Source organism: Protomyctophum parallelum (assembly GCF_964188405.1).
Source record: "Protomyctophum parallelum genome assembly, chromosome: 7".
NCBI classification, from domain to species: domain Eukaryota; kingdom Metazoa; phylum Chordata; class Actinopteri; order Myctophiformes; family Myctophidae; genus Protomyctophum; species Protomyctophum parallelum.
This window is the reverse complement of record NC_139705.1, coordinates 41,965,819-41,992,228: the sequence shown is the minus strand read 5'-3', so window position 1 is coordinate 41,992,228 and position 26,410 is coordinate 41,965,819. Positions and strand designations below refer to the sequence as shown.

The 26,410-nt window shown below is 42.8% G+C and overlaps 1 protein-coding gene across 2 annotated transcripts in view; it reads right to left on the bottom strand.

The window, feature by feature from the left end:
- nup210 (nucleoporin 210) overlaps window positions 1–25,345 on the bottom strand; it is a 64,771-nt gene extending 39,426 nt beyond the window's left edge. For both annotated transcript variants that reach the window (XM_083770333.1, XM_083770334.1), the window contains exons 1-14: window positions 24,753–25,345; window positions 23,332–23,471; window positions 21,302–21,433; window positions 13,986–14,076; window positions 10,543–10,693; window positions 9,722–9,854; window positions 8,943–9,101; window positions 8,283–8,351; window positions 7,587–7,693; window positions 5,964–6,104; window positions 5,475–5,612; window positions 4,343–4,498; window positions 3,305–3,518; window positions 1,150–1,295 (exon numbers count right to left, since the gene is read on the bottom strand). In XM_083770333.1, coding sequence (XP_083626459.1) covers window positions 1,150–1,295; window positions 3,305–3,518; window positions 4,343–4,498; window positions 5,475–5,612; window positions 5,964–6,104; window positions 7,587–7,693; window positions 8,283–8,351; window positions 8,943–9,101; window positions 9,722–9,854; window positions 10,543–10,693; window positions 13,986–14,076; window positions 21,302–21,433; window positions 23,332–23,471; window positions 24,753–24,916 — 1,941 coding nt within the window. In that variant the 5' untranslated portion in view covers window positions 24,917–25,345. The remainder of the gene's footprint in view (window positions 1–1,149; window positions 1,296–3,304; window positions 3,519–4,342; window positions 4,499–5,474; window positions 5,613–5,963; window positions 6,105–7,586; window positions 7,694–8,282; window positions 8,352–8,942; window positions 9,102–9,721; window positions 9,855–10,542; window positions 10,694–13,985; window positions 14,077–21,301; window positions 21,434–23,331; window positions 23,472–24,752) is intronic.
- Between the last annotated feature and the right edge of the window lie 1,065 nt (window positions 25,346–26,410).

The following is a 26,410-nucleotide window of genomic DNA, read 5'->3' as shown; positions in this document are numbered from 1 at the left end:
GCACCGTCATCCGACACCATCATCCGACAGTGTGGTGGTGCATAGAAAATAGCAAAAAGCAATCACAATGCATCACAGCGATCTGCTATTTTCAACATAACGCACAACATGTCGCACAATGGACAGTACAGTTGTGATGCTGGCCAACAGGTAACATTAATGAGTAGGCTGGGCCACAGTCTAATGATGTAGGAATGACAATGATTCATGATGCGAGATTAAGCCACTTTATATAAATCCACTATACTACCCCAAACAGCTGACATGCATTCCATTATGGCACCGTCAAACCACACAAGGAGAAAACAAATTACAGAGAGCAGTGCTAGAGAATAATTAAGATGCACCGCACAAAAGAACAACAACAACAGCAGCAAACTCAAGACAATACCAGTACTACAGACAGACACTCACACTCCTGTATCTTGATTGCAGCAAAGGCGCGAGCGCGTGCGTGTGCGTGTGTGTGTGTGTATGTGTGTGAGAGAGAGAGAGAGAGAGAGAGAGAGTGCGCACATCCTCCCATGATGATTTAGAGAAAAGGCTAATTGCTGCTCAGGAGAGAGTTTAAAAGAGTTATGGCATAAGACAACAAAGACCGCAGGGTAAAGATGGGGATGATTATTATTGGCCTCCAGGCACTGCAGAGCCCCCTCCACTAAGTAAATGTCAAGGACTTCATTCCACCAGAATATTCGTGGTGATATACACACATTCATTCTGAGAGCCTCCCAAGGATAAGGTAAACCCAGAGAGTCCTTGTTGGGGGCAGTGGTTCTCAAAGACCTGCCTTTAAATCAGTGGTTCTCAAACTTGTTTGTGCCACGGACCCCCAGAATTATATGAATTTGGCCGCGAACTTGTACATCTGCCATTTTTGTGTTTTCTGAAAAACATATGTTGCTATATAGCCAATATCTAAAATGGCACAGATGCTTTCCCAGTTTAATGGCTTAATTTCAAGGACGAGAGAACGTAAAAATGGAACCAAAGGACCCGGCAAAATATCTTTGCAGAGAACAAGCCCATCTACAAGTTGTAAGCTTGACGATGTTTTCACCTTAAGTTCTAGCGGTTCAAGTGGGTTAATGTGAACGATGACGAGCATGCGATGAGTGAAGAGTGGAGCACAACCTAATCCAGACTCACTCTGAGAGGTAGGTAGGCAGCGATGGTGATCTTGGCACTGAGGTGAACGTTTGCATGGGTGTAGCTGACCCTCAGGACCGTGTACCCAGATGCCAGGGCCTTGGCCCGCACCACACTGCAGTGGCCCTCCTCCGGACCCATCCTCCCTGTCAGGGGAAGAGAGGGGAGGGAGTGAGAGATTTAATACTTAATACGTCAGAAAAGAAAACAGCATGTATTACAGAAAGATATTAAAGCTACAAAGGATAACACAAAAACGTCTAGAGGACTCGTTTCCATTGTGGTCCTCCTATGTATTCAGTTCATGAACATAGCATAAAAATGTACACGTCGGCAACAATGTACACAAGAAATGGAAAAATTACATGTACTTCCAGTTCTCCTAATAATGTTTTTTCAGGCCAATTTTGAAAGAAACCAGTTACACATCCTTTAAGGCAGTGGTTCTCAAACTCTTTCACGTCAAGGACCCCCAAATGGACACTCATTAGCCTGCGCCCTGCGGACCCCCATTAGAAAATATATGCCAAGGACCCCCATAAGAGAAGATTTTACGGCTCCAGCAGTGATTCTCAACCCGTTTAATTTCAAGGACCCCCCAGTTTGAATAGGCTACAGACCCCCATTTAATTTCTATCTCTGGGACCCCAATGTATATTGTAAAATCAAAGTTAATTTAACTCTGAAAGTGTACAAATTTGTACACATTTGTACACTCTGAGTTACAGACCCATACGGGTCCATTTGGTTCCTAATTATCATTTAGCTGGGGACCCAAGGAACTCTCTCAAGGACCCCTCCTAGAGGTCCCCGGACCACACTTTGGGAACCACTGCTTTAAGGGATGGTGTTGGGGCATTCCACATTTGTGGTGGCAGAGCAGTAAAACTTTCCCATGTTTGTTCTAAATGTGGTGATATTAGATCATGGTCGCTCCCTCTAGTGTTGTGGCTGAGGGCAATGTCTCTTTGACTATCTTAAATACCAATCCCAGTGAAATTTGCTTAACCACGTCTTCTACCCCGAGCCATCCCATCTAGCAATGTGTTTTGAAATGACTGTAGGTGGGTCATCGGCTTAAGGTCAAGTAGTCGTATGAGTTTGTTTTGGGAGGTCTGAAGGTTAGTTTTTAGTGGCAGAGAGAGAGGAAGGAAATGTACAGATGGAGAAAGGAAGGAATAATGTGGTTATGACACAGTACCAAATAAATACTAAACGGGCCACACAGGACTGTTATACTGCAGATGTGGGGGGGTGGTGGTGGTGGGAGGGGTAATTTATCAGTTCCCAGGCAGGTACAGTACCACAATAATCTAATTCATAATACAACATACCAGAATGAAAACTCATAGATCTTGCAATTCTGCAGAGATAGAACATTTGTACTGCCAATCGAAAAGTCATAAAGAAAACCCACTTGGGGGGGGGGGGGGGCATGAGTTGAAACGATAGATAACATTCCATTTTCCCTTTACATTATAAATTACATACTGTATAGCCTGAGCTAACGCTAGACATTTCTGGCCTAGATGGGAGGGCCGCGGCTCAGAAAAACGCGCACCCTGATTGGTTCACCGATCTGTCCGTCAGCCCCGGTCTCTCCTCCCCCCCCCAGTGCAGCACCGTTATTGTGTCGACCAGAAGCAGAAACCACTGGTTGCTGGAGTATACCATTCTAACGGACTGTCAAAGTTATTTCCACGAGTCGGCACACGTTGGTTTTTTTCTTAGACGGTGTGGTGGGTTCTTCAGCCATTCTCCTCATTTTCCTCGCATAGCCTCGTTTGAAGTTCCACTGGTAATGATTTCCTCACGGTGGCAGTACCAATCCCAGCATTCAAGTAATATTTAGATTGAGGAGGACCGTTTCACATTCTCTGGTTTGTGATAATAGGGCAATTATACTGCATATAGGGTATATAAATTGTTTATTCCTATAATAGGCTCCAATTTAACACCCTTATCGGTCCACCTGGTTCAATTTGTACAGACACTCACTTAATGTGTATAATTGTCCCTTTAAATAACAATATTCTGGCTGCAATTTAACAGGCTAGAAACCCAACACAGGTGAATTCATTAAACCATGACATCTGACCAACGATCTCTGCAAGGTAATGAAGTGTTAATTTACTGCTACTCAGACGTGACTCACCATCAAGCAGCTGGAAGACACCGTGGTTCTCCTGCTCAACCAGCAGGTCAACGTGGGAGCAGTCGGTCAGCATGACCCTCTCCTCGCTCGCCTCGTCCCCGTCTCCCCCCGCCGGGGAACCAAAGATCCTGAGGGGCAGCTCCAACACCTGGCCCACTCTGGCTTCTACCGCACAGGGAGAGAAGTCCATCCCCACCGGCTCCACAACATACACCTGAACCAGGATAGAAGTGTTTATTATCATCATGAGACAATCTAGACATTTAAATTAAAACATCTTAAATAGCCCAATCTAAGCCCAACCTATGGTCACACCGCATCACAACGTGTTGTTTGTGAGCTTGTAAATCTGGTATTTTCGCCATATGTCATATGATTAAATATTAAGTGGTTTAAGAGTACAAAGTAACTTTTCAGGCCACGACCCCCCAAAATAATGATACATTTGAACTGGGTACTCCCGAACCTGACAAGCACTTGGAAATGCAGACATTTAGTTTGACTCGGTTCCAGAGATAAACACAGTTCTAGAACCACTGCTCTAAAATAAACTTGACCCTGTGACATGTGACCCACACCAGGGACTGTTCACTCTGTTGCCTTCTGGCAGAAGGTATAAGCATTGGAAGTAAAACTGCAAGATTTTCCAAGAGCTTTTTCCCCCAAGCCATTAGACTTTTGAACAAGTGCAATATCCCCAAACCTTTTCCCCCTATATGCTGCTATAAGGACTCCTGTTGTGCAATATCTGTCTTTCAATGAACTACCGGTATTGGTGCTTTTTAATGTATTTGTTTTTAAAAGTGGATTTTAGATTTTAATAGTATTTTAGCATATTTAGCATACTAAAAGCCAGTGAAACGACATTTCGTTCTCTTATGCATTTATGTATCTGCTGAATGACAATAAAGCTATCTATCCATCTATCTAAAAAAGGGGTCTCGCATTGTGTGAAAGCTTGAGAGGTTTGTCATTGTAGCCAAGCTACACTTCATTGTACAGTGACAACAACGACAGTTGAACTGAACGGAGGCTCACCTTCATGTGGCTGTGGTGCATGGGGTTGCGCACGTCGTGAGCGTGCACGGTGCTCACGCCCGTGTCACTGACAGTCGTCATCACTCCTTTCACGGTCACCGTGGCAACAGCCGTGTTGGAGGAAGACCAGCTGAAATTGCCGCTGCCTCCGGTCGCCTGACAGAAGCAGCAGAGTTAGAGTTAGTTAGCATGTGTAGTTGTGTACACAGTGGTTGTGTACACTGGTTCTCCTAGTTAATGTAGGAAGAAGACTATTTGTCAGCGTATGCATGGAATAAAGATTTTTTTAAATCTCATGAGTCATGACTGAAATTAATGTTTACATTTTATCATATTAAACTCATGTTGCTGCTGTTCTACATACAGCCAAACAGTTGGGGAAAAATGACATATTTTAGGCATAAACCTTTGCTTTTATGACATGTCTGAGACAATTCATGTTTGTGAAATATGCTTCAAAACAGGCTCTATTGATTCTAATGCTAGTTTGACCACTTCAAATAGTCTTTAATTAGTCTAGAGCTAATCTTGCAACTTGCAAGATGCTTGAACGATCATCGCCAATAAAATGCCTTGTTTTACAATCATGTCAAGACTGTGGTGTACTCGTTTTGTCTTGTTTTTTTGTATTTAGTTTTTTGTCTGTGCATTGTAATGTCCGTATTGTGGTACTTCTGGTTCTATATAGCGGTGGTGGTGGCGGTGGTGGCTCAGGGGTAGAGTGGCTGGATGGTAACCGCAAGGTTGGCCAATTCGAACCCGGGCTCCCCCATAGTTGGCGTCGAAGTGTCCTTGAGCAAGACTCTGAACCCCTAATTGCTCCTGATGTGCTGGTTGGTGCCTTGCATGGTTTCCGTCGCCATCGGTGTATGAATGTGTGTGTGAATGGGTGAATGTAATGCACAATCTATGTAAAGCGCCTTGGATAAAGGCTCTATATAAATGCACCATTTATATACATTGAATTGCGATTGAACAGCTGTGAAATTACAGAGCCTCAATAAAAATAAAAGAAATGCCCTGTTTTTATCCTGTTTTATCCTGTTAAAATAAACGAAACCAATCTTAATTTTCAGATCTTTCTCCAGCTAGGACTTGAAAGACCATGTTCTGTTCAAACCAGGACGCTCACCTGTATTGTGTACTGGTAAGCTCCAATGCTGGGCTGCCATGGAAACATGAGGATGGCAGGACTGAGAACGATGGGGTTGTAGATTTCCACGTCCTGTTCATTGTGGACTGGACTGGTCAGAACATGAACCCCTCCCTCCTGAAACAAACAGTCAAATCCTCAGTGTCAATTTTTAACTCTTAACTGTCAAACTTTAACTCTGAGCAAGTCTATTTGGTTATGCTTGTACAAGCTCAGAGTTAAAAAGGTAATTGGTCTTAAATGCAAATAGCTCTATTCTGTAATAATTAATTCTTAATTCTTAATCCTTTTAACACCACACACACCTCCTTTAAATGAACACACACACAACTCCTTTAAATGAACACACACACACACACACAACTCCTTTAAATGAACTCCACTCTCCACTGGAGTGCCAGAACTAACTGGGTGATTAACACGGTAACGACGCTCTGGTGGCTAATTTGAGGTAACAATCAGACTCACTTGATCTATGACGGAGTTGAGCGCAGCGTTGATGAGCGCTTGGCCGTCCTTCAGCGCTCTCACGCGGTGCTGTGATCCACTCATTGAAGACTCCACAATCTCAAAGTACTCCACAGGGAAGACTGTGTCAATGCGTACATTCTGCACAGCAGGTAGGGAGAAACAACAAAGGTGTAATGATGTTTTGCTTCGTGTTCAGTTGGCTTACAACGTTAAAAAAAGAAAAGAAAAAAAAAGTTATATTGAGGTAAAGTATTAGCTTTAGCACAGAGTCAGAAACAACAAAGATTTAATAATGTTTGTTTTGTGTTTTTTAGCGGTTCCTCTGCTCCCTTACGCAGCTTTTTTTGTCCCTATGCGACCGTTTCTGACTAGGGAAGGCTCGCAGGAATTAGGCCGCCCCCCTGGGCGCGTTCCTGGGGGTCTGGATGTTCCAGGGACCTCCCGGGGACCCCCACACGGTAACTGTCATTTCTCGACCGGAAGGCTAGACCGACCCGGGCCCCCCCTCCCTGGGCACATTCCTGGGGGTCTAGATGTTCCAGGGACCCCCCGGGGACACCCACACAGTACAGTACAGTACAGAGCACATTACAGTACAGTAACTATAACAATAAGTATAGTTGCACAACAATGTTGAAAAATGAAAAAATGTATACAGAGGTTTTTATTTAATATTCATTATTGTGATATTCTAATATTTCCATTTTCTGTGAGACACTTAAAGCTTTCTTTATATTAAGTAATGGCAAATAAATGCTCAAGAGGCCAATGCAGGCATTAAAGAAAATACAATCAGATACAGCATACACCATGACAGGCAAGACCCTAAGAAGTTAAAAGTTTAAAAGTATTTTTTGTTGGCAAATGTGGAATGAGAGATAATTCTCAATGTATTCTCTTTGAATTATAACCGATTTGTTTGGAATACCATCATTCAGTTTGTGGTCAGGGGCAATGAAAGCAGATATTCAAATTGTGGTTTGGGTTATCTGGCTTTTACAAGCAAGGACATGTGTGATGTAGTAGTGCATTATAATCAGTTCTCATATGGGATGCCCAAAGAATAATTACAAATATAATAATAATTAAATACAAATTAAAATGTAATCACATGACAATTAACCCATTAAAACCGGGAAAGCATCAGTGTCATTTTAGATTTTTTTGTGTGTTGGCCATCCACAAATAGACCTACAACATCACAGGCGGCGCTCACATTATAAAAGACAGGGTGCTCTCTCGCCATCCTTGGGGAAGAGGGGGGGCAAAGCAGCATTTTCAATGGGAGTCACGTAGTTTTGACAAGACAAGCTTTCTCCGTGGCTGTCTTCTAGCCCCCCTCCCCCATGGAACAAGCAGGGAGCAAGCTTGTCTCGTCAAAACCTTGCGACTCCCATTGAAAATGAATTGCGAGCTGCTCTGCCTCACCTCTCCCACAAGGACAGCAAGAGAGCACCCTGTCTTTTATGTGTGACTGAGGCCACAGCCCAAGCTTGTACATCTGCTGATTACTTATTTATTTATTTTTGAGAAATCTTAAAAGTGAGAAGTAGTGATTTAAGGTATTTGTACGAATCAGCCTCAGGTCTTAAGGGTTAAACGATAATGAGACATACTTACATCAGATAGGTAAATTCTATTGCTGGATTTGTCGAATACTTCAATGTGGATATCATACACTCTTCCTGTCTCAAGAATCCAGCTGTCACCTGGACGAATCTTAAAACCTGAATAGAATAATAACAGTCATAGTCATAATACAGAAACTAAATAAAGTAAAATGGCAACATACTAAGTCCTCAGTATTCATTCATCCAGTTGCAACTCGGGTCACTGTCTTGCTTAAACTTTTTTCCAGACCCACAGGGCGGGGCTCAGGGGTCCGGGCTGGTTCCGGCGTGCCGCCCCGCATCCAAAACGGTTGAGAAATGACAGAGTTACTGTGTGGGGGTCCCTCTAATGTACCCTCTACTGTACTGTACTGGCACACCCGAAAGCATCATATATACAGTTAACACACACACACACACACACACACACACACACACACACACACACACACACACACACACACACACACACACACAGACACAGACACAGACACACACACACACAGACACACACACACACACACCGCTCCGTAAGGGAGTGGTTGCACCACTCAAAAATGCTATTTTGACCGATCTGCTCAGCGGTATAAAAATGATATTAATAATATTAAATAAAGTCAGCGACTGCGTGGATAACCCAGGTTTGAAGTTACAGAGTGCAGCTTTAATAGGGTTTAGATAAAAATGGAGAAAGAAAGAAACAGACCTAGGTAACCTGGTTCAACCACATACAGAGTGCTGCTGGGAAGACGAGACACTCCCTGAATGCGAAGTCCTGAGTTGTTGCTATTAAGGAAAAGCCAAGTTAGGTAAATAAATGGCACATTAATGAACCATTTGAGAACATGGAAGCGTGTCTAAGAAGATCCCAAGTTTGCACTTCCAACTACAAATCCTGGTTAGCACCTCAGACCCTTTTAGCCCGGTCTGCCATGTCTCATTACATCAACAACCAATTCTACTTCACTGGCTCCGACCACGGCCACACACACTGTTCCTTACAATTTACACCACACACCACCCCCCCCCCCCCCTGACCCGCCCTCACACACACACACACACACACACACGTCCACAGTTCATTATCACAGTATAATATCCGTAATCCGTTCAAGAAGACATGGCAAATTACAGCATTGGTTCTCAAAGTGGGTTCTGGGGACCTCTAGAGATCTTTGGGGGGGTACCAGGTGGTCTCCAGCAAAATCATTTTAACCACTTTTATCGATTGTATACATTGGCTATTAAAAAATAGAAGACAGCTCACAGCATATCATTTGGTGCCGCCAGAGGCAAAAACACTTTTTCTCCCCTTTACCGAATGTGTTCCCATACTGAAAACACTTTGAAATGTAAGGAAGGATACGCTTGTGGTCCAGCACCACGTTGATGTGTCCCAGTTGGACGGCGGTGGCCGTGGAGGTACGCTGGTCCAGACGAGCCACAGGGAGCTGTGGGTCTGCATCCGGGCCCAGCACGCCATTCTGGAGATGGAGCTCATACTGGTCACATGGCATCGGAAGCTCTGCACACGCCCAAGACAAAACGTACACATGTCAGCTCCACATGCTTTCACAGTCAAATCCAGAGGGATACTCAACCTGGACACGAGTGGCACTGTACTAGAAGATCAAGTTAACTGGTCCCAGTCCAGTTATCCACAGGTCCGTCTCGGTCTGGGTCAATTTTATTGAACCTGTGCTACCCTCTTCAGTCTCTACCCTGTACTCTGTGAACATTTACCACAAATATCCAATTTATAAGCTCACAACGGGTCTCACAACACATTGCAAGCTTGTACATCAGCAATTTTTTGTGTAGAGTTTAAAAGAAAAGTAGTCCTGGATGACTCTGGTCAACAAAGTATAATAGTGGTTAAAAGGTCCATTTAATTATTTTACAATTTATTTTGTGTCGAGTAGCAACACAGAATTGTAATACAGTATGTACAGTTGTACACACTACATGGGGATTAGAATTTGGTACATTTAGTATGCTATGCTTCACTACAAAGTAACATTCTCAGTGTTCATTATTCATGTGTACAAATGGCTACATTTATACATGCTCAGGAACACGTAGGATTTTGCTGTGAACAGCAGAAGAATCTGGTTTACTGGGCCTTGGGCAGAGTCCCAGTCCCACCTGTGATCTTGTCCTGTCTGATCTTCTGGACCTTGTAGCTTATGGAGGAGTGTGCCAGCAGGTACACGTCGTACGCAGGACTCAACAGGATGTTCTCTAGAGTCAGCAGTTTAATTTCTGCTGCGCCCACATCCTGTGGAACGGATGCCCAAGGTTACCATGGTTACTGCACAACAAATATGCACACAAACAACATGCGATACTCAATAAGGCTGCTTCTGACTCAAACCATGCGACCGTGACTTCAATTTGGCCATCAGCCGTTAAATTAACATGCATACTGTTACTGATACTAAATGTGCTGCTACAGCAAATTTCTTAGCATTTTTCAGGGACGAATGACACTTACATTTTACCCTTTGTCAAGTCGTATATGGGTAATAATTTATTACTATCTAATCCAAAACCTCTAACGAGCATGTCCGCACCTTATAAGGCAGATAAGGCAGGTACTGTAGTACTTTTATCGGCCTGCAGCAGTCGAGGTTCAAGGACATTTATCATCACATACGCATAGCTCTGACGTCACAGATGAGGCCAGAGGAGCAGGAGCCATCTTTGCTATGCAAGCTGCTTCTATTTATAGACCTCTACTGTACATCCCAGGAGAATTAAACGGCTAGCACAGAGGGGCGTAACAACTGGACTTCTTTCTATTCTTGTGATGCCTCTGTCTCTTTCTAAAAATAGACCACAAAGACCTTGGGGCCATTTATAATTTCCTGCTGCATCAACATTGCACTCGAGTTCCACAGAAGCAAACAAATAGTTATATTATGCTTTATGCATCATCATCAATAAACAAAAACAGCTTACTGTACCTTATACAGAGGCTCTTGCATCTTAGCTTTTATCTTGGCGTGACCCGTTTTCTGTCCCGATACCAAAATAATGTCTCCCTGTTTCCCAACACGCTCCATTTCAGAGATGTAGCCAGGAGGGGTGTAGGTTGACTCTGAGAATTTAAGGACCCTTGGGAAAAAAGAAAAAAAAAATAGAAAATACATTACACACTCAGTGTGACCCACTTGCAACTGACCCCTGGAATGATTAATCACACTAGCTATACAGTAAACGAATAACCACCTTGAAGGTAGAACACACAATGCACTTTGATTAAATAATCACTATATCAATTATTATAGTCATCCCCCCCGGGTCCCTTTTGTTCATTTGTACACTCTCAAAGTTACAGGCCCATAAAGGTGCCCTTATTACACTATCCGATAATACCAGATTTGACGCTCAAGCGGGACCGCGACTCGATCGGAAGAGATTCTCGGGCATAAATTATCGTCTAGTGTGAGTGTTCAAAGATCCAATCTGAACCCTCCTGAGTTGAACCACTCCGATCATTTTCAAACGTGTTTGATATTTATCTGGCTCGCTACTGCAAGGGAGGGGGACACAATGCCCATATCCCGCTGATCTCCCACACACACACACAAACACACACACACACACACACACACACACACACAGTGTGTGTAATCAATGTATAAACGACCGATTAGCTCTATGCTCGTACAATGTACATGTACACCAAATATATTAATGCCATGCACTGCACAAGCCTGGATTATTTTTCGTCGCACGATGGTGTCGTGCAAGACCACAAGTGTTGCTGATGAGACGCGTTGTCAGCTTGAGCTTGTAGATCAGACACAATGTACCATGGTATGGGCGCAGTTTAGGACACACTTTAAGTATAAGGAAGGAAGCCTCATCTTGTCTCCCACTAGTATCCATAAGTCTCACTTATGGATACGGCATTTCAATTATGGGCCAGGAAGGGGTTAAAGCGGGTGATGGATATGTTTCAAAATGGGTCGTTTATGACCTTTGAACAGCTGAGGGAGGAATACGATAGTCGATATTCCCCCCTCGCATTTTTTCAGGTACTTACAAGCACGAGATTTTGTCAAGAAATATGTTGCTTCATTTCCTCTACTTCGGGCAGATAAGTGGCTTGACGAGTGGCTGGAGGGAGACCCATACCAGAAGGGAATGGTGAGCTTGTTATATAGCGACATTCAAGAGATGGCATCCCCGTCTCTGGAACGTATTAGGCAGTCATGGTGTAACGACATGGGACTTGAGGAGATCCCTGACGATTCTTGGCAAATGGCAATTAGAAGGATTCATTCTTCTTCTATGTGCATCAGACATGGGCTACTTCAGTTCAAAGTGCTTCATAGGTTACACTTCTCCAAGAGCAGACTTGCAGAGATTTATCCAGATGTAGATCCGATTTGCTCCAGATGCCACCAGGCTCCAGCCACTCTCTGTCATATGTTCTGGTCGTGCCCATCATTATCACAATTCTGGCTTTCTGTTTTTGAGACCTTCTCTTACATCTGTGACAGAGAGATCAGTCCTAACCCGTTCATTGCTGTGTTTGGGGTGGTCCCTGGTGAAATGACTGCATCAGTTGTCCAATCCGACGCCATATCCTTCTCCTCCCTATTGGCCCGACGCCTTATTCTGTTCAATTGGAAATCAGCTACTCCCCCATCGCATCGACGCTGGGTCGGAGATGTGATGACCTCTATAAGGTCTGGCAGCCATTTTTGGACTACTTTAAACAAAAATCCCCGGCTGAGGATGTTCAGGTGTAGGACTGCTGTCTAAAGGTTTAATTATTCTTGTTTGGCAAGTGACGATCTGTTTGAGAACATTGTGGTGTAATGCAATATGACATGACCTTGTTACCTCTAAATTTTATTTTACCTTATTTTATTGTGTCTGTTTTGGTCCTGTATTTCAGTCTTTTTTTTTAATTTGTATTTACTTATTTTTCTTAATGTATTGTATGCTCATGTGTAGTCTAGTTGTGTATGTATGTATGTATGTATGTTGGTGTGTGTTGAAAAATCAATAAAAACAATTTAATAACAATGTACCATGGTAAGATAATAATAATAATGTACCATGGTATGAAAGAAGCACCAATCAGGCAACAGTTTCAGTTCTGTATCTCTCCCTGTGTGTGTGTTGTGTTTATTGCGAGGCGCAGCAGAGGGGGTGGGGGGGGGGGGGGGGGGGGGGGGGCTGGCTACACAGAATTTGCCAATTGCCAGGCAGTCAGTGCATGACTGTATGCTCATTGCTCATAAAAAATGTGATTTTAATAGTTGGAAAAAATACGCATTGTAATGTCTTACTTTATTTAAAAGTATATTATCAAAATAATAAAGTGGACTGGTCGCAGTTTTACTATGAAAATCTGCAAAACCTGTCGCTCCGTCAGTCACGTCATCATATATGGGTGTCAGTCCATCACGCCTCGTGACACGCTCCAAATATGTCCGTCTCCATATATGGGCGTCAGTCTCCTTTTTGACTGATACCTGTCCATTCAAACTCTAGAAGGGCCTGCCCCAAAGTTAGTGCAAAGATAGTGCAGCTGCGCCCGGCAGCCGGCAAAAACTAGTTACCTGGGCCCAGAGATCTCCATATTTGGAGCTGACCTGTTCTGACATTCTATGTGTTTATCTGACCTCATCAAACCCTGTACACTCAAGACTTTCCACATAAGGCCAGACATCATCAAATGCCAGACATTATCATCAGACATCAACAAACCCTGTACACTTAAGACACTGCCCCCGCTGCCACCTGCTGACCTGTTTTGACATTCCATAATGTTGATCTGACCTCAACATATGTGCACTCAAGACACGCTCCATATATGGCCAGTACAGAATTCATTCCATATGTTAATCCGACACCCCATGCCAAAGCACCAGCGCCCGCCCAGCAGTCTGCCGTCACCCAGGCGGATGTGTGCACGCATGTGACTTTGAGGTAGTGTATTGCCACCCTAAAAGTCCATTTGGAACCCCTTAACGGTCCCTGGACCTTACGTTGACAACCAGTGCACTAGATCAACAGCTTAACCCATTCTGACCTGAGATCAGATTCATACGAGGTTTCCGCTGGACACACACTGGTCTGACGAACCCATTCTGACCTGAGATCAGATTCTAAAAATGTCAGTCGCTCTTCGATTTTTCAAAAATAGCAGACCTACAAGCTCGTATCGCGCCACTCGGTGGCGCGATATGAGCTTGTAGATCTGCTATTTTTAAATAGCTAAAGCATAACATGATGCTGACACCAAAATGGGTGCCCGGTCAGAATGGGTTAATTTTGTGCAACATTAATGCATCGATTACAATTAAGGTTCCACACCACAGCATGGTGCCTCTGTATGTGGTAGTTGGCGATCTACTGTTAAAGTCAATATAGAAGGAAGATTTACCGTATTGAGTTGTCAGAGAATCCATCCGTGTCTGCATCTTTCACAATGGTCCAATCAAACACCAGGCCTGCCAGAGTGCTGAAGATGTTACCTGCAATGATGATAAGAAAAATAAAAAGACAGGTGATTTCTCTGAATCTAAATCACATATTACGATTCTAACCACTTAAACCATTCTGTACGGGAACCCGTTTTGGTGTTTTAACTAAGCATTATGTTACAGTTTAGCTATTGAAATATAGCAGATCTGCTATTTTTTTTTAATCGTGAAAATGTGGCACAAATCTTTGAATATATATTATTTCTTTCAGAAGAGTTTTTTTTTATTTCGACGTCAGGCCTAAATGGGTTAAACCCTCAATACTTTGTAAACTTGACCTTTCACTCTGTACTTGGTCTGCTCGCTTTCCCTCGGTCTACACACCAAACGACTCTGCCAAAAATAGACAATCTACAGGCTCACTACCTTGCAGCACAAGCATGAGCTGCTGGATAACATTCCTCCTCCGAATATGGATGCTAAGGTTCAAGTGAGGTTCAAATAAACTAAACTAAAAAAAAGTGATTAAACTATAACAAATAAATAAAAAATATCGCCAAAGAATTGGCTGCCCCCCCTGTAGTAGCTCTGAGGAACCCCTAGGCTAGGGGTCCCGGGCCCCCTGTTGAAGACCCCTGCTCTGCAACAAATCTCTTCGTAGAAAATAGCTGATCAGACTCAGTCTGAAGAAGAGCATGGGCTCCAGACGTCACTCTTGATTCAAATACTGTAGCAACTTGGGAGAAACAACAGTGTGCTCTCTAGGGCGGCACTACGTTGTACTCTTCAATCTAAGTTCACTTCAGGGGCCAGCAGGACCTGCCTTCAAAGAGTTCGTATGTGAGCTTCTACCTTTTGATTCCGATTACAGTCTATGACATCAGTCATGTGTGAGACTTTGAGTTGTATAGTATTTTTGGGCAAGGTTTAAAACTGGTCCCACCACCATAGTCAATGTAAAAACTAAAAAAAAATATATAGTACTTCATACTACTGGCAGGAGGGTGCACAATAAAGTTGTCGCTGATCGGTCCAAAAGTTTGCACGATAAGCCAACGGACATATAGACATAACAAGACACACGCTACAGAGCCATGACACAAAAGACATGACCAATCCTACATACACACTGCTAAACAAACATTTCCACTAGCTAGTGTCTGGGGCTTAGACTAGGTGACAACAACACTTGCCTTAATGCCTCTGGCAGTTGAATTGAATTAACTGAAGCAAGACCTCTTTTATGATGGGATTTGCGCCTCTACCTTCATCTGACAAATTCAAAGTATACGTTTAGGCCAAAGCAAACAAACAAAACGCGGGCCTTGGGGCCATCATAGAGAAGGATCCTGTGTGCTACAGCTCATTAGCTAAGTATGTGTCTGCCATAAATGGAAGCAGTGGGACAGAACAAATAGAGCCAACTCCCAGCTGCCTGAGGGTAAAAGAAAAGCTGCCCAGGGTTATCTCAATCATCACTTTGAAAGGTTACTGCAGTAGTTATGCAAATGATGCGCCGTAGATCCCACTGGAGAAAAGTTAACGCAGACAAATACTAAACAATATATAATGAAATCCTTTGATTATAAAGACTTCATGAGCTGCTCCATTATCAATGGCAAGCACAGACTGGGTTGAGAATTATATTACAGTGCCATTATACTGTAATAACCCAGTATTATCATTTAGAAATGACACTATGAGGAGAATTAAATTAGATAGATAGATAGATAGATAGATAGATAGATAGATAGATAGATAGATAGATAGATAGATAGATAGATAGATAGATAGATAGATAGATAGATAGATAGATAGATAGATAGATAGATAGATAGATAGATAGATAGATAGATAGATAGATAGATAGATAGATAGATAGATAGATAGATAGATAGATAGATAGATAGATAGATAGATAGATAGATAGATAGATAGATAGATAGATAGATAGATAGATAGATAGATAGATAGATAGATAGATAGATAGATAATGTGGATTCAAGCCTGAAGACTGCATAATAGCTGAACTCTACCAGCAAATATTTTTTAACCAGTTCCACCATGTACAGTACCCATGTTGTGTTTTAGTTGTCTGGAAATTGTATGAATTAATTACATTTTCTGCATTTCTTTAGCCTTTATTGGCAACGACAATAGAGAAAGGAAAGGAAATGTGTAGAGTACGCCAATAGGGGAATGACATTCCGCAATTCACCAAGCTGGTTGATAAGTAGCCTGGGGGTCCACCTATGCTTACTATGGCAGGATCCGCCGGGAGAATCAGACGCTGCTGTGTGACATGAGACTAATGAATTGGAGCGACAGAGAGAGAGAGAGGAGTGTATGTGTGTACGTGTGCGTCAATTTAACAAAGGTGCAGACGATCAGAAATCAGCAGAGAGTGATCGACATTTGCACTACTGTATGCCGTATTGAAGTGGACTCGGCCCCAGACTTTTTTTTTCTCCCTGGAAATAAAAACGCCTGGGTTTCCGAGGCTAGTTGATAAGAGGATTTCCCCGTAAACATTCGCTATCAGGTTGCCCTGTGTGATTGTATTGATTATTGATTTTATGTTTCTGAAGCCTGTGGGCTGTATTTTGCGTGTCTTAAGTACCAGGTCTTATTCCCTAACTTGAGTAAACTAAAGACCTGGAGGCGTGATCAATGCCATTTGGCTATTCTGAGTGGCCAAAGAGCATTGATCATGCCTCCAGGTCTTTAGTTTACTCAAGTTAGGGAATAAGACCTGGTACTTAAGACACGCAAAATACAGCCCTGTGTCTCCTACAGCCCCCCCCATATCGTCCAATCGTCCATATCCATATCGCCTAGTGCTACCTCAGGATACATAACTGTGTGGTGCAATGAAGATAAGACACCCAGCACATAGCGCCAGGTTGTTAGCCGGGGTTGTCAGCGTTATTGTGCCGCAATTATCAGCATGTTTAGGTTTGGGTACCCAGCATTGGAAGGCTTATGGTGTGTTTGGTGTGATCTTGGGCTATTAATCTCATCTCAGTTGCTGGGTTTTGTGTTGACAACACGTCGGATCCCGAATGTCCAAATGGGCAAATTATAATGGGCATCTGCCAGCCAGCCAGCCAACCCACCATAACTTGATTTTCATTTTTGCTCAGAGGAAGGAAGGCACTGGAGCAAACTTCTATGTTCGACCCAATCAATGAAACTCAAGCTGGTGCAGAGACAACATGGCCGCTACTGGCTTGGCCCGCAACGCAACGCGGCAAACTTTGAAAGATTTTAAAAGCTTTTATACAGGAAAAGCAACAACATTTTTAGGGCAACAAAGAGGGAGAACAACAGCTCCCTCGTGGATGATGATAGGATTTTTAATAACGGTTGTATGTCTGCTCCAGTCGCGACATCTACTGCTGAACAAGGAGAAGAGAGGGAGCTTCTACTCACCAGCAGTGAGAAGCCAATTCCTCCTCTCTGGGCTGTTGGAAAACGGACGCGCAAGAATTCCTTCAAAAGTTGAAGAGAGGGGAACTCCGCGGCCATACAGAGGCCTGGTTCAGATTGCTGTGATAATCCTGTTGGCGGGTGACGTGGAACCGAATCCAGGTCCACAAACAACGGCGCTGCCACCCCTAGTACAGCCCAGTGCGGCTAGCGGGCTACATGATAACAACATCCAGCAGCAACAGGCATGGCCACACCTGTCACCTGAAGCAACAAGAATTCTACTGTCCTGGCTACACCTACCCCCTCCGCTGTTTCGATGGCTCTTCATCCACGCAGATATGCTGTCAGATGGCAGGAGTCCGGTCACTCCGGGGTCCCGAACGGACGGACGCACGGCGACCACAACAACGACACAGCACCGGAGCCGCATAACGGCCTCCGTGAATGGCTGTGCACCGCGGGACACCGGTGGATCATCGGAGCCAACAACAACCAGCGGCGGTCCAACAACCCACAGTAGGACGCAAACGGAGTCAGACTACAAGGCAGCGTTTCATAAAAAAGGTCTGCACTTTTTACACCTCAACGTGAGAAGCCTGTATTTTAAAATAGACAAAATTAGGAAGATTATGATTAAATCAGAAGTAGGGATAAAATGTCTCAAGCATAAATGACTCGGAAATAGCAATCAATAATTATAATGTTGTGAGAAAAGATAGAAATCGCCATGTGTTTATGTTCGCACGGACATTTCTTTCAACGTCAGAGAGGATCTCATGAATGAACTGGAAATCGTTTGGCTGGACATTTGTTTAACCAAAACAAAACCCATATTATTTGGGGCTTGCTACAGACCTCCAGATCAGACAAGAGTTTTAAGATTCTTTGGACTCTGTGTTATCCAACGTGGCTGATTCAATGGAGATCAATCTGATGGGAGACATGAATACCGATGTATCTAAACATGCCCACCCTACAATGAAAGTGTTTGAAAATTTGTGTAACTCCTATGGTTTTAAGCAACTAATCAAACAACCTACTAGAGTAAGTGAAACAACAAAAACCATAATAGATCTTATCTTAGTCTCAGATGTCACAAAAATTTCACAGAGTGGAACCATCGAGTATGGCATTAGCGACCATTATATGACATTCTGCACAAGAAAAATAGTAAGGGATACATACAATGACCATAAGACTGTCCTGGCGAGGTCTCTTAAAAATTACTCTGCGGACAAATTCACAGAGCAAATAGGAAAGAGGGACTGGACACCAGTTCTAACGGGAGGCTGTGTCAATAAAACTTGGGAAGCATTTGGGAAGGAATTCACCCAAGCCATTGACACAATCGCAACCCTCAGACAGGTGAGAACTAAACAGAGGTCTAGTCGCTGGTTTAATAATGAAATATTGGAGTCCATCAGGGCCAGAGAGAGAGCCCATAAATCTTACCGCAATTCCGACTCAGTAGAAGATTTTGCTCTTTTTAAGAAGCTAAGAAATGAGACCCAGAGGCTCATAGATAAGGCAAAACGGACCCACTATAAAGATCAGATAATGGAGAATAAAGGTAACACACAAAAACTCTGGAAAACCCTAAAAGAGTCAATAATAATAAAGGCAGCAAGATCGGCCTTAAAATCAATGATGAGATGGTTTTTGATAAGCAAATAGTGGCAAACCAATTCAATAATTATTTCAATAATGTAGCAGCAGAGCTGGTCGCTAAATTGCCGGCTTCTCCGGGTATTTTTGACATTAACAGGGTTAGGAACTTCTATGAGAACCAGGGGGTGACCTCTTACTCATTCTCCCTGCAGAAGGTGGAAGTGGAGGCGGTCTCAGGGATGCTTTCTGAGATTAACTGTGCAAAGGCCACAGGTCTGGATGGCATATCTCCTCTCTTTTTAAGGGATGCAGCAGCACAGATATCTCCATATATCACTTACATCTTCAACCTATCCATAGAACAGGGTGTCTTCCCACAAGATCTAAAAAAGGCTAAAATACTCCCCCTGTATAAAAAAGGAGCCAAAAATGACCCCGGTAACTACCGACCGGTGTCAATTTTGAGCTCGGTATCAAAAATCTTCGAGAAGATGATTAATGAGCAACTAAATGAATACCTAAATAGGAATAACCTAATGTATAAACTCCAATCTGGCTTTAGAAAATCGTACTCAACCGACACATGTTTATTATATTTAACAGAACAAATTAGGAAAGAGGTTGACAATGGAAAACTTTGTGGAATGGTGCTGCTGGATTTACGGCGAGCATTCGACACAGTGAACCACTGTAGGTTACTGAGCAAGCTTGAGGCTCTGGGGGCGGACAGGGCAACCTGTAAATGGTTCAAATCATATCTGACGGGGCGCGAACAAAGGGTAGAGGTGAATTGCATTTTATCTGACCCAAACACCATGGAATGTGGAGTTCCACAAGGAAGCATTCTAGGTCCAGCTCTATTTTCAGTGTACGTGAACGATATGACAGATGCTTGTAACTGTGATTTGTTCCTGTACGCTGATGATTCTGCACTGCTAATGTCCCACAAGGATCAAACCACATTAGAAAGCTCCCTGAGTGAGGAAGTAGCCAATGTTAGTTCCTGGCTTATAGATAATAAATTATCTTTACACTCAGGGAAGACAGAATCAATTCTGTTTGGCTCGAAAATCAAATTAGGAAGAAGCACAGACTTCAAGATCAAAATAAATTCGGAATACATAGCAGCAAAATCATCAGTGAAATACTTGGGTTGTATTTTAGAGGGTAACTTAGACGGCCGAAATATGGCCAGCAAGGTGCTAAACAAGGTCTCCGGACTGACTAAGTTTCTAGCTCGAACAGCAAGATACATGGATAGGGAGACAAAATTAGTGGTAGCAAACTCCCTTATCCTGTGCCACTTTGATTTTGCGTGTACATCGTGTTTCGAGGGCTTGATTAAGTCTTTTAAAACAAAGTTACAGTCAGCTCAAAATAGACTGATCAGGGTTATACTAGGGATGGAACCCAGAACCCATATAGGAAGGAACCAGTTCAGAGAGCTGAACTGGCTCCCGGTTGAATCAAAAGTTACAATGGCTAGACTAAACATGGTCCATAAAATTAAATACGGAGAGGTCCCAGAAGTTTTAAGAACATGTTTCAGGCAGGTAAACGAGGTACACAACCATTTCACCAGAGCCAGTATTGCAGATGTGGTGCTCCCTGCTTTTAAAAGTAAAGTGGGCAAAGGCTCATTCATTTATATAGGAGCCACACAGTGGAATAGCCTGGAATCCAGTCTTAAACTGACATCCAATTTGAGGACATTTAAACAGAAGACAAAAAAATGGCTACTGGAAAAGGTTCCCCTATAAAGGGTCATCGTAGAGGGATGGATAGGGACGTACTTGTTGAGTTGTGTATGTAATGTATATGTACTGTTATGTATTTGTGATGTATTTTAAAGTATTGTTCCGTTCAGTGTGAGAGGACCCCAGTGGAAATAAGTCTTTGGACTTTACTGTGTAATCCTTGGATCGCTGATTATATGCTGTATTATGATTGCTTTTCTAAATAAATCAAATCAAATCAAACTTCAAGATCAAAACTCTGAGCCTGTTTGCCTACACCCATTTGCTCCAGTGCCTTTCTTCTTCTACACACACACCAATCCCGCTCCCGAGATGCACCGGACCAGCCGGAATTTGGCTTGGCTGGGGTGCAATGGAACCCCTTTGTACTTTCTTTTTTGCTTAATTTGTATTGTGGTTTTGTTTTATGGCATGTATGAATGATGTTGATGTGTTTTGATTGTTTAACAGTGTTATCGAGTGCACATCATATACTGTACCTTCAGCATCCTTTGCATGGATTTTCAGAACCAGAGGAGAGTCTTCCAAATGCAGTTCTCTGGTGGTGGACACAATGTGGATCTCACTGATGGCGTCCACAATGGCATCACAACGGAGGACCTGACCTGTAACTGCAAATGGGAGAAAGTATGTCATAGCAGTAGCACTGTAGCACATTTAAAAAAAACTCACCCTGGACAATACAATTGAACAAACCCCTCTTACAATTTGCTGATAGTTACACATGCACAGTAGCGACTGCAAAGCAAAATATGACACACAAGCAGGTATCCAGTTATCCAAAAACATCTCAAGTCTGAGGTGTAGCTAAATTGCCTCCATAATCCGATTAATCCTTTATATAAACGGTGATTAATCAATTCTGAAAATAATCGTTAGTTGCAGCCCTAATGGGTCAGGGTGGTAGTTTGACACCCCTGCTTCATAAGATCAACAACTTCCTGAAACTTTACAAAGTTACAGGAAGTTGTTTTTCGACTTGATTAAAAACGTGCCACCAGATGTGACCCAGAATGGTTATGTTCTCATATGACTGTACATGTATGATGTATGGTACAACTTATACATAGTTAAGTCAGGTGTTTGCTGTTCAGTGCAGATTCTGAACAGCTGAAGGGGCTGTTTCAAACCGCATGGGTCCCATTAGCAGAGAACAAAGTGCTGTTCAGAAGAGTGGTGGTTCTGGGATATTGGTTGTTGTGAACCTTAATTATGCAACACATCTACGATGGAAGGTCAGCCACCTGGCCATTACACGCCACCTCATTTCTCTTACTTACTGAACATGCCGGTAACTTACTGCATACTAGTGCATACAGTAGGTCACAGTTTCTCAATGTCCAAATAATGGAACCTTTTGAGCTTGTATATCTCTGAGAAACAAATCTATCCTCCTTACAGATCCATTTGTACACACACTCAGAGTTAAATAAACACTGAGGATTTTACAGAGCAGATTGGAGGTTCCAGAAAGAAACAAATATCAGAATAATTGCTTGGAAACAGTACAGACATTACAGTATCTGATCTGTAGTGCAAGCACTACTGGGGGTAGTGGGGTAAATTGTATGTGTATGTGATGTATTTTTACTCTGCATCTACAGCAGTGGTTCTCAAAATGATTGTGATGTTATATTAACCAATTCAGCTGGGGACCCCCAGTTAACGCCCCCACCCCTCCCTTTTCCCTGCACCAAAACTATTCGCCAAAAATAGCCAATCTACAACAGCCACAACTGGTCAAATTGTGGGCTTGTAGGACGGCTATTTTCTGCAAATGTTTTATGACATGCACAGAGCAAGGACGCTTGGGTTCAAGTGGTTAAAGTCAATACAGCATTGTCTGTCTTGTGTGCCAACAGCTGGAGAAGCCTGTGAGTCTGTCAACACAACAGCTGCCATGACAGGCCTGCAGAACAATATAGAGTCAATGCTGTACATTGTTATAGGGAAAGGGTGGGGGGAAAAAAGACTAGAGCCATGAATTGTGCAACAGAACTATACATCATTCAGAGTTTAAGAGGATTGGCAACATTAACAATGCAATGTTGTGCATATTGTATCAAATATTATTGTAAATGGTTTGATCCTTTTGAACTTGCCTTTCGAAATTCTAAACAGTTCACGGTACGAACAAGTGTATTAACTTTCAGCCTAACTGTGGAATGCCCTACCTGAGGCCATCCCACGAGCCGATTCTGTATCGTTTCTTAAATCACTTCTAAAAACAAACCTGTTCAGAAAAGCACCTTCCGTAAATCACCTTATCTATGCTGCATTTGTCTCTTGAATCTCTTGTTTTATTATTATTTATAATTTGGTTTAGCTCGTTTATTCTATCTTTTATTCTATTTTAATTTGTGTCATTTCATCTGATTGTGTATGTAATTTGTTCCAGTTTTGTGGAGCACTTCGCAACTTACAAAGACGTTCTATATAATATGTATTAATACAGTACTACTCAACACGTTCAGGCTGTATTTGTTGAGCCGGTTTGTGTTGTACTTACCAACATCCTCAGCTTGGATGATGCTGGTCAGTCTGGTAGGCTGGGTGGAGAAGACCTGGAGGACAGCTGTCTGGGAGCAGTCTCTGTTGCTGTCTGCAGCTATGGGCTGAATGCTGGCTACCTCTGGTCTAGTAGATGACCTGGAAGGTGATTATTACCTCATTAAATACATCGTCAAAATTGAAGCATGGATTCAAGCAAAATAAAATCTCACGACTATGAAAATGTTGTTACGTAGGTCTAGCCAGTTGACATGGTCATTCACTAGGTGTCGTGATGCTAGGGTGACAGACAGGGTCCTAGAAATGAAGCCCTGCAGTGCAGTCTCATGACAAGTTCATACTAGGTCAATATCTTCCAATCTAAATAAGATATCACCACGCTCTGTATGTCAGTTTTATACAATCTGGGAAGTGGGAACACATTCAGCTAAGGAAAACAAAGTGGGCCTATCTGTCTTGATAGATTACTTCTGATAAGCTTGATCCGCAGTAGATCTGGTAGCAATCGGTCCTACAGATTGCTATGGTTTAGGAGAAAATTGAAATGGTACAAAATGTAGTAGTTATTGAGGCACATTTGAGTGAAGACAAATTGTGTAATACACCAAGTTGTATGTTGTGCATCAATCAGACTCACAGAGAAGTGATGACTTTTCTCTGAATCTAAATTTTGACATTTAATCATAGCGCCCCCATCAGGCCGATATGGGTCACACTCGTGTCAAAGTATAGTGACACAACTTGAACTTGGACATCATTGACGATGATGTCATTCATTGTGAACCATATCTCACGGAAACCACGAAAACAATAGGGTTCTTTCAGCTCTTCGGGCCTATTATTACTTCCATTTGCCTAAAATAAGTCAGCTCAGCTCATAATGCTGACTTTTGTTGAAGTTTCATTTCATACAACAATACACACACACGGTTTTAAGTGAACCGCACGCACAGTGAGCATGATTCCACTAGTTTAGTGATTTGTTGCCGGCCATGTGGCCTCGCATGCCCCGCATGAAATATGAGAGCTCAAGTCCGGTTTCGCTTTTTATGGCAGAGTGAAGTCATGTCAGGACAGCAGCAGCTAGACAGACACAGGCAGTTTGTGTGTGTACCGCAGCTTCATGTTTATGCGGTTTTAAACTCTCACGATATCATGTTTTGTTCTGTATTTTTCAGTTGCACTGTATGCTGTTTTTTATTTACAGAATGTTGGCCAACTCTGGCTGTTTCTAGAAAAAAATAGATTTTTATTAGTCTGGGTTTTTACATTTCGTCGTAGGACGGTGTGGCGCGCCTAACAAATGTCAGATCTACAAGCTTACAACGCGTCGCAGAAGCGACGCGCTGTGAGCTTGTAGATCTGACAAATTTGTCTCCCCCCCCCCCCCTCATCAGCAGCCAATAAAAAGGTACTCACCATCTGTAGCAACCTTCAGTCGCCTCCAGTGTGAAGTTTATTCTGGTGCCTCTGGCCAGTGGCAGCAACACTTTGGGAACGTTTAGCTTCGAGGCGAGACCAGTGTGACCGAATATTAACGTCAGTGCACATATTAATACTTTAATAATGACCGCCATCACCATGCCCGGTTCAAACTTCAACGTGAGTCCCCAGCCTCCACACTGAGTCGAGACTCGAGACTGACAGACAGCTAATAAACAAACCCCGGATGAATGAAAATGTGGTTCCCCTGCCTAAACACTTAAACTTCCTCCATATACTGTACACACGGTAGGTTTGCGCGCCCCGCCGCGTGTTGAACCACGGCAGTAGGAGGTACAGTAGGCGTTTACATTCACACGCGTAAATACTATGACCGCCGGCGTGAAATATGATAGTAGCTTGAAGTTAATGAATAAGATGAGGAGAGCCGGCCGGCGCACACAGTCATGATGATGATGATGCACTGCCTGCCTCCTATACTACTCCACGCGTGCTCTTCAAAATAAAATCCCTCTTCCTTGTTGTCGGAGACAATAGGCTACTGGAATTAGTCACACCGTTCAGTTAAATTAAATTATGTACTATATTCATACATAAAAAGTTATAAAATATTTCGTATTTCCTCGTACACACAGACCATAAACCACAGACAAGTACCGGCGGTGAGGACGGTCGCGCCATTAACGGTAATTGGAGTTCGAGCGTGCATTCTGGGAATTGAAGTATAAACGTCACTGAAAACGGATCTGGGCGACTGTTGATGACGAGTGTCATTAAATTAACTATGGTCTGTCCCTTAACTCTATGGTCTGTCCATAGAGTTAAATATAAGGGTCGTCTGTCCCACTCCCATCATATAACCATAAGCATAATGTGCAGCTGTCAATAGAATAGAATAGACTATAGGACCACATTGGAAAGAGGTATTTTGATAAACTTTATGTCATCCTCTGTATGATTTATTGTGTGTATTATTTATTTATTAATGTTAATACCTAGAATCAGTCAATCAATAGGCAAGGCAAGTTTATTTGTTAAGCACAATTTAAAGACAATTTAAAGTGACATTTGAATTCGGTCAAATGGAAAGGAAAAGTGTTTAAAACAGACAAATAAAATAGAAATTAACTTGCAGAATAATAGCACAGAAGATGCACAAGTGGATCAGGTCTGGATCAGATATTACTTAGATTTTGTGGTGAATGTAATGTCACTGACCAGTAGGCTGTCAGAATGACAGGTAAATGGGCATATATGATGAAGAATTTATTTGCAATGGTTATTTTGTAGCCTATTATTGTTTGTGGATTGTCTATTATTTGAAAACACACACACACGCACGCACGCACGCACGCACACACACACACACACACACACACACACACACACACACACACACACACACACACACACACACACACACACACACACACACACACACACACAGAGAGAGAGAGAGAGAGAGAGAGAGAGAGAGAGAGAAAAGACCCCTTCATAGTTTCATGCAATTTGTTGCCAGCCTGCCACTAATATTGGGGGTCTTTATATTGAGGCACCTACACCTTATATGACCTACACAGGTTCAGGTTCAGGTTCAGAATCAAGCATGGTGCACCCATTTCCACCCCTAGGTG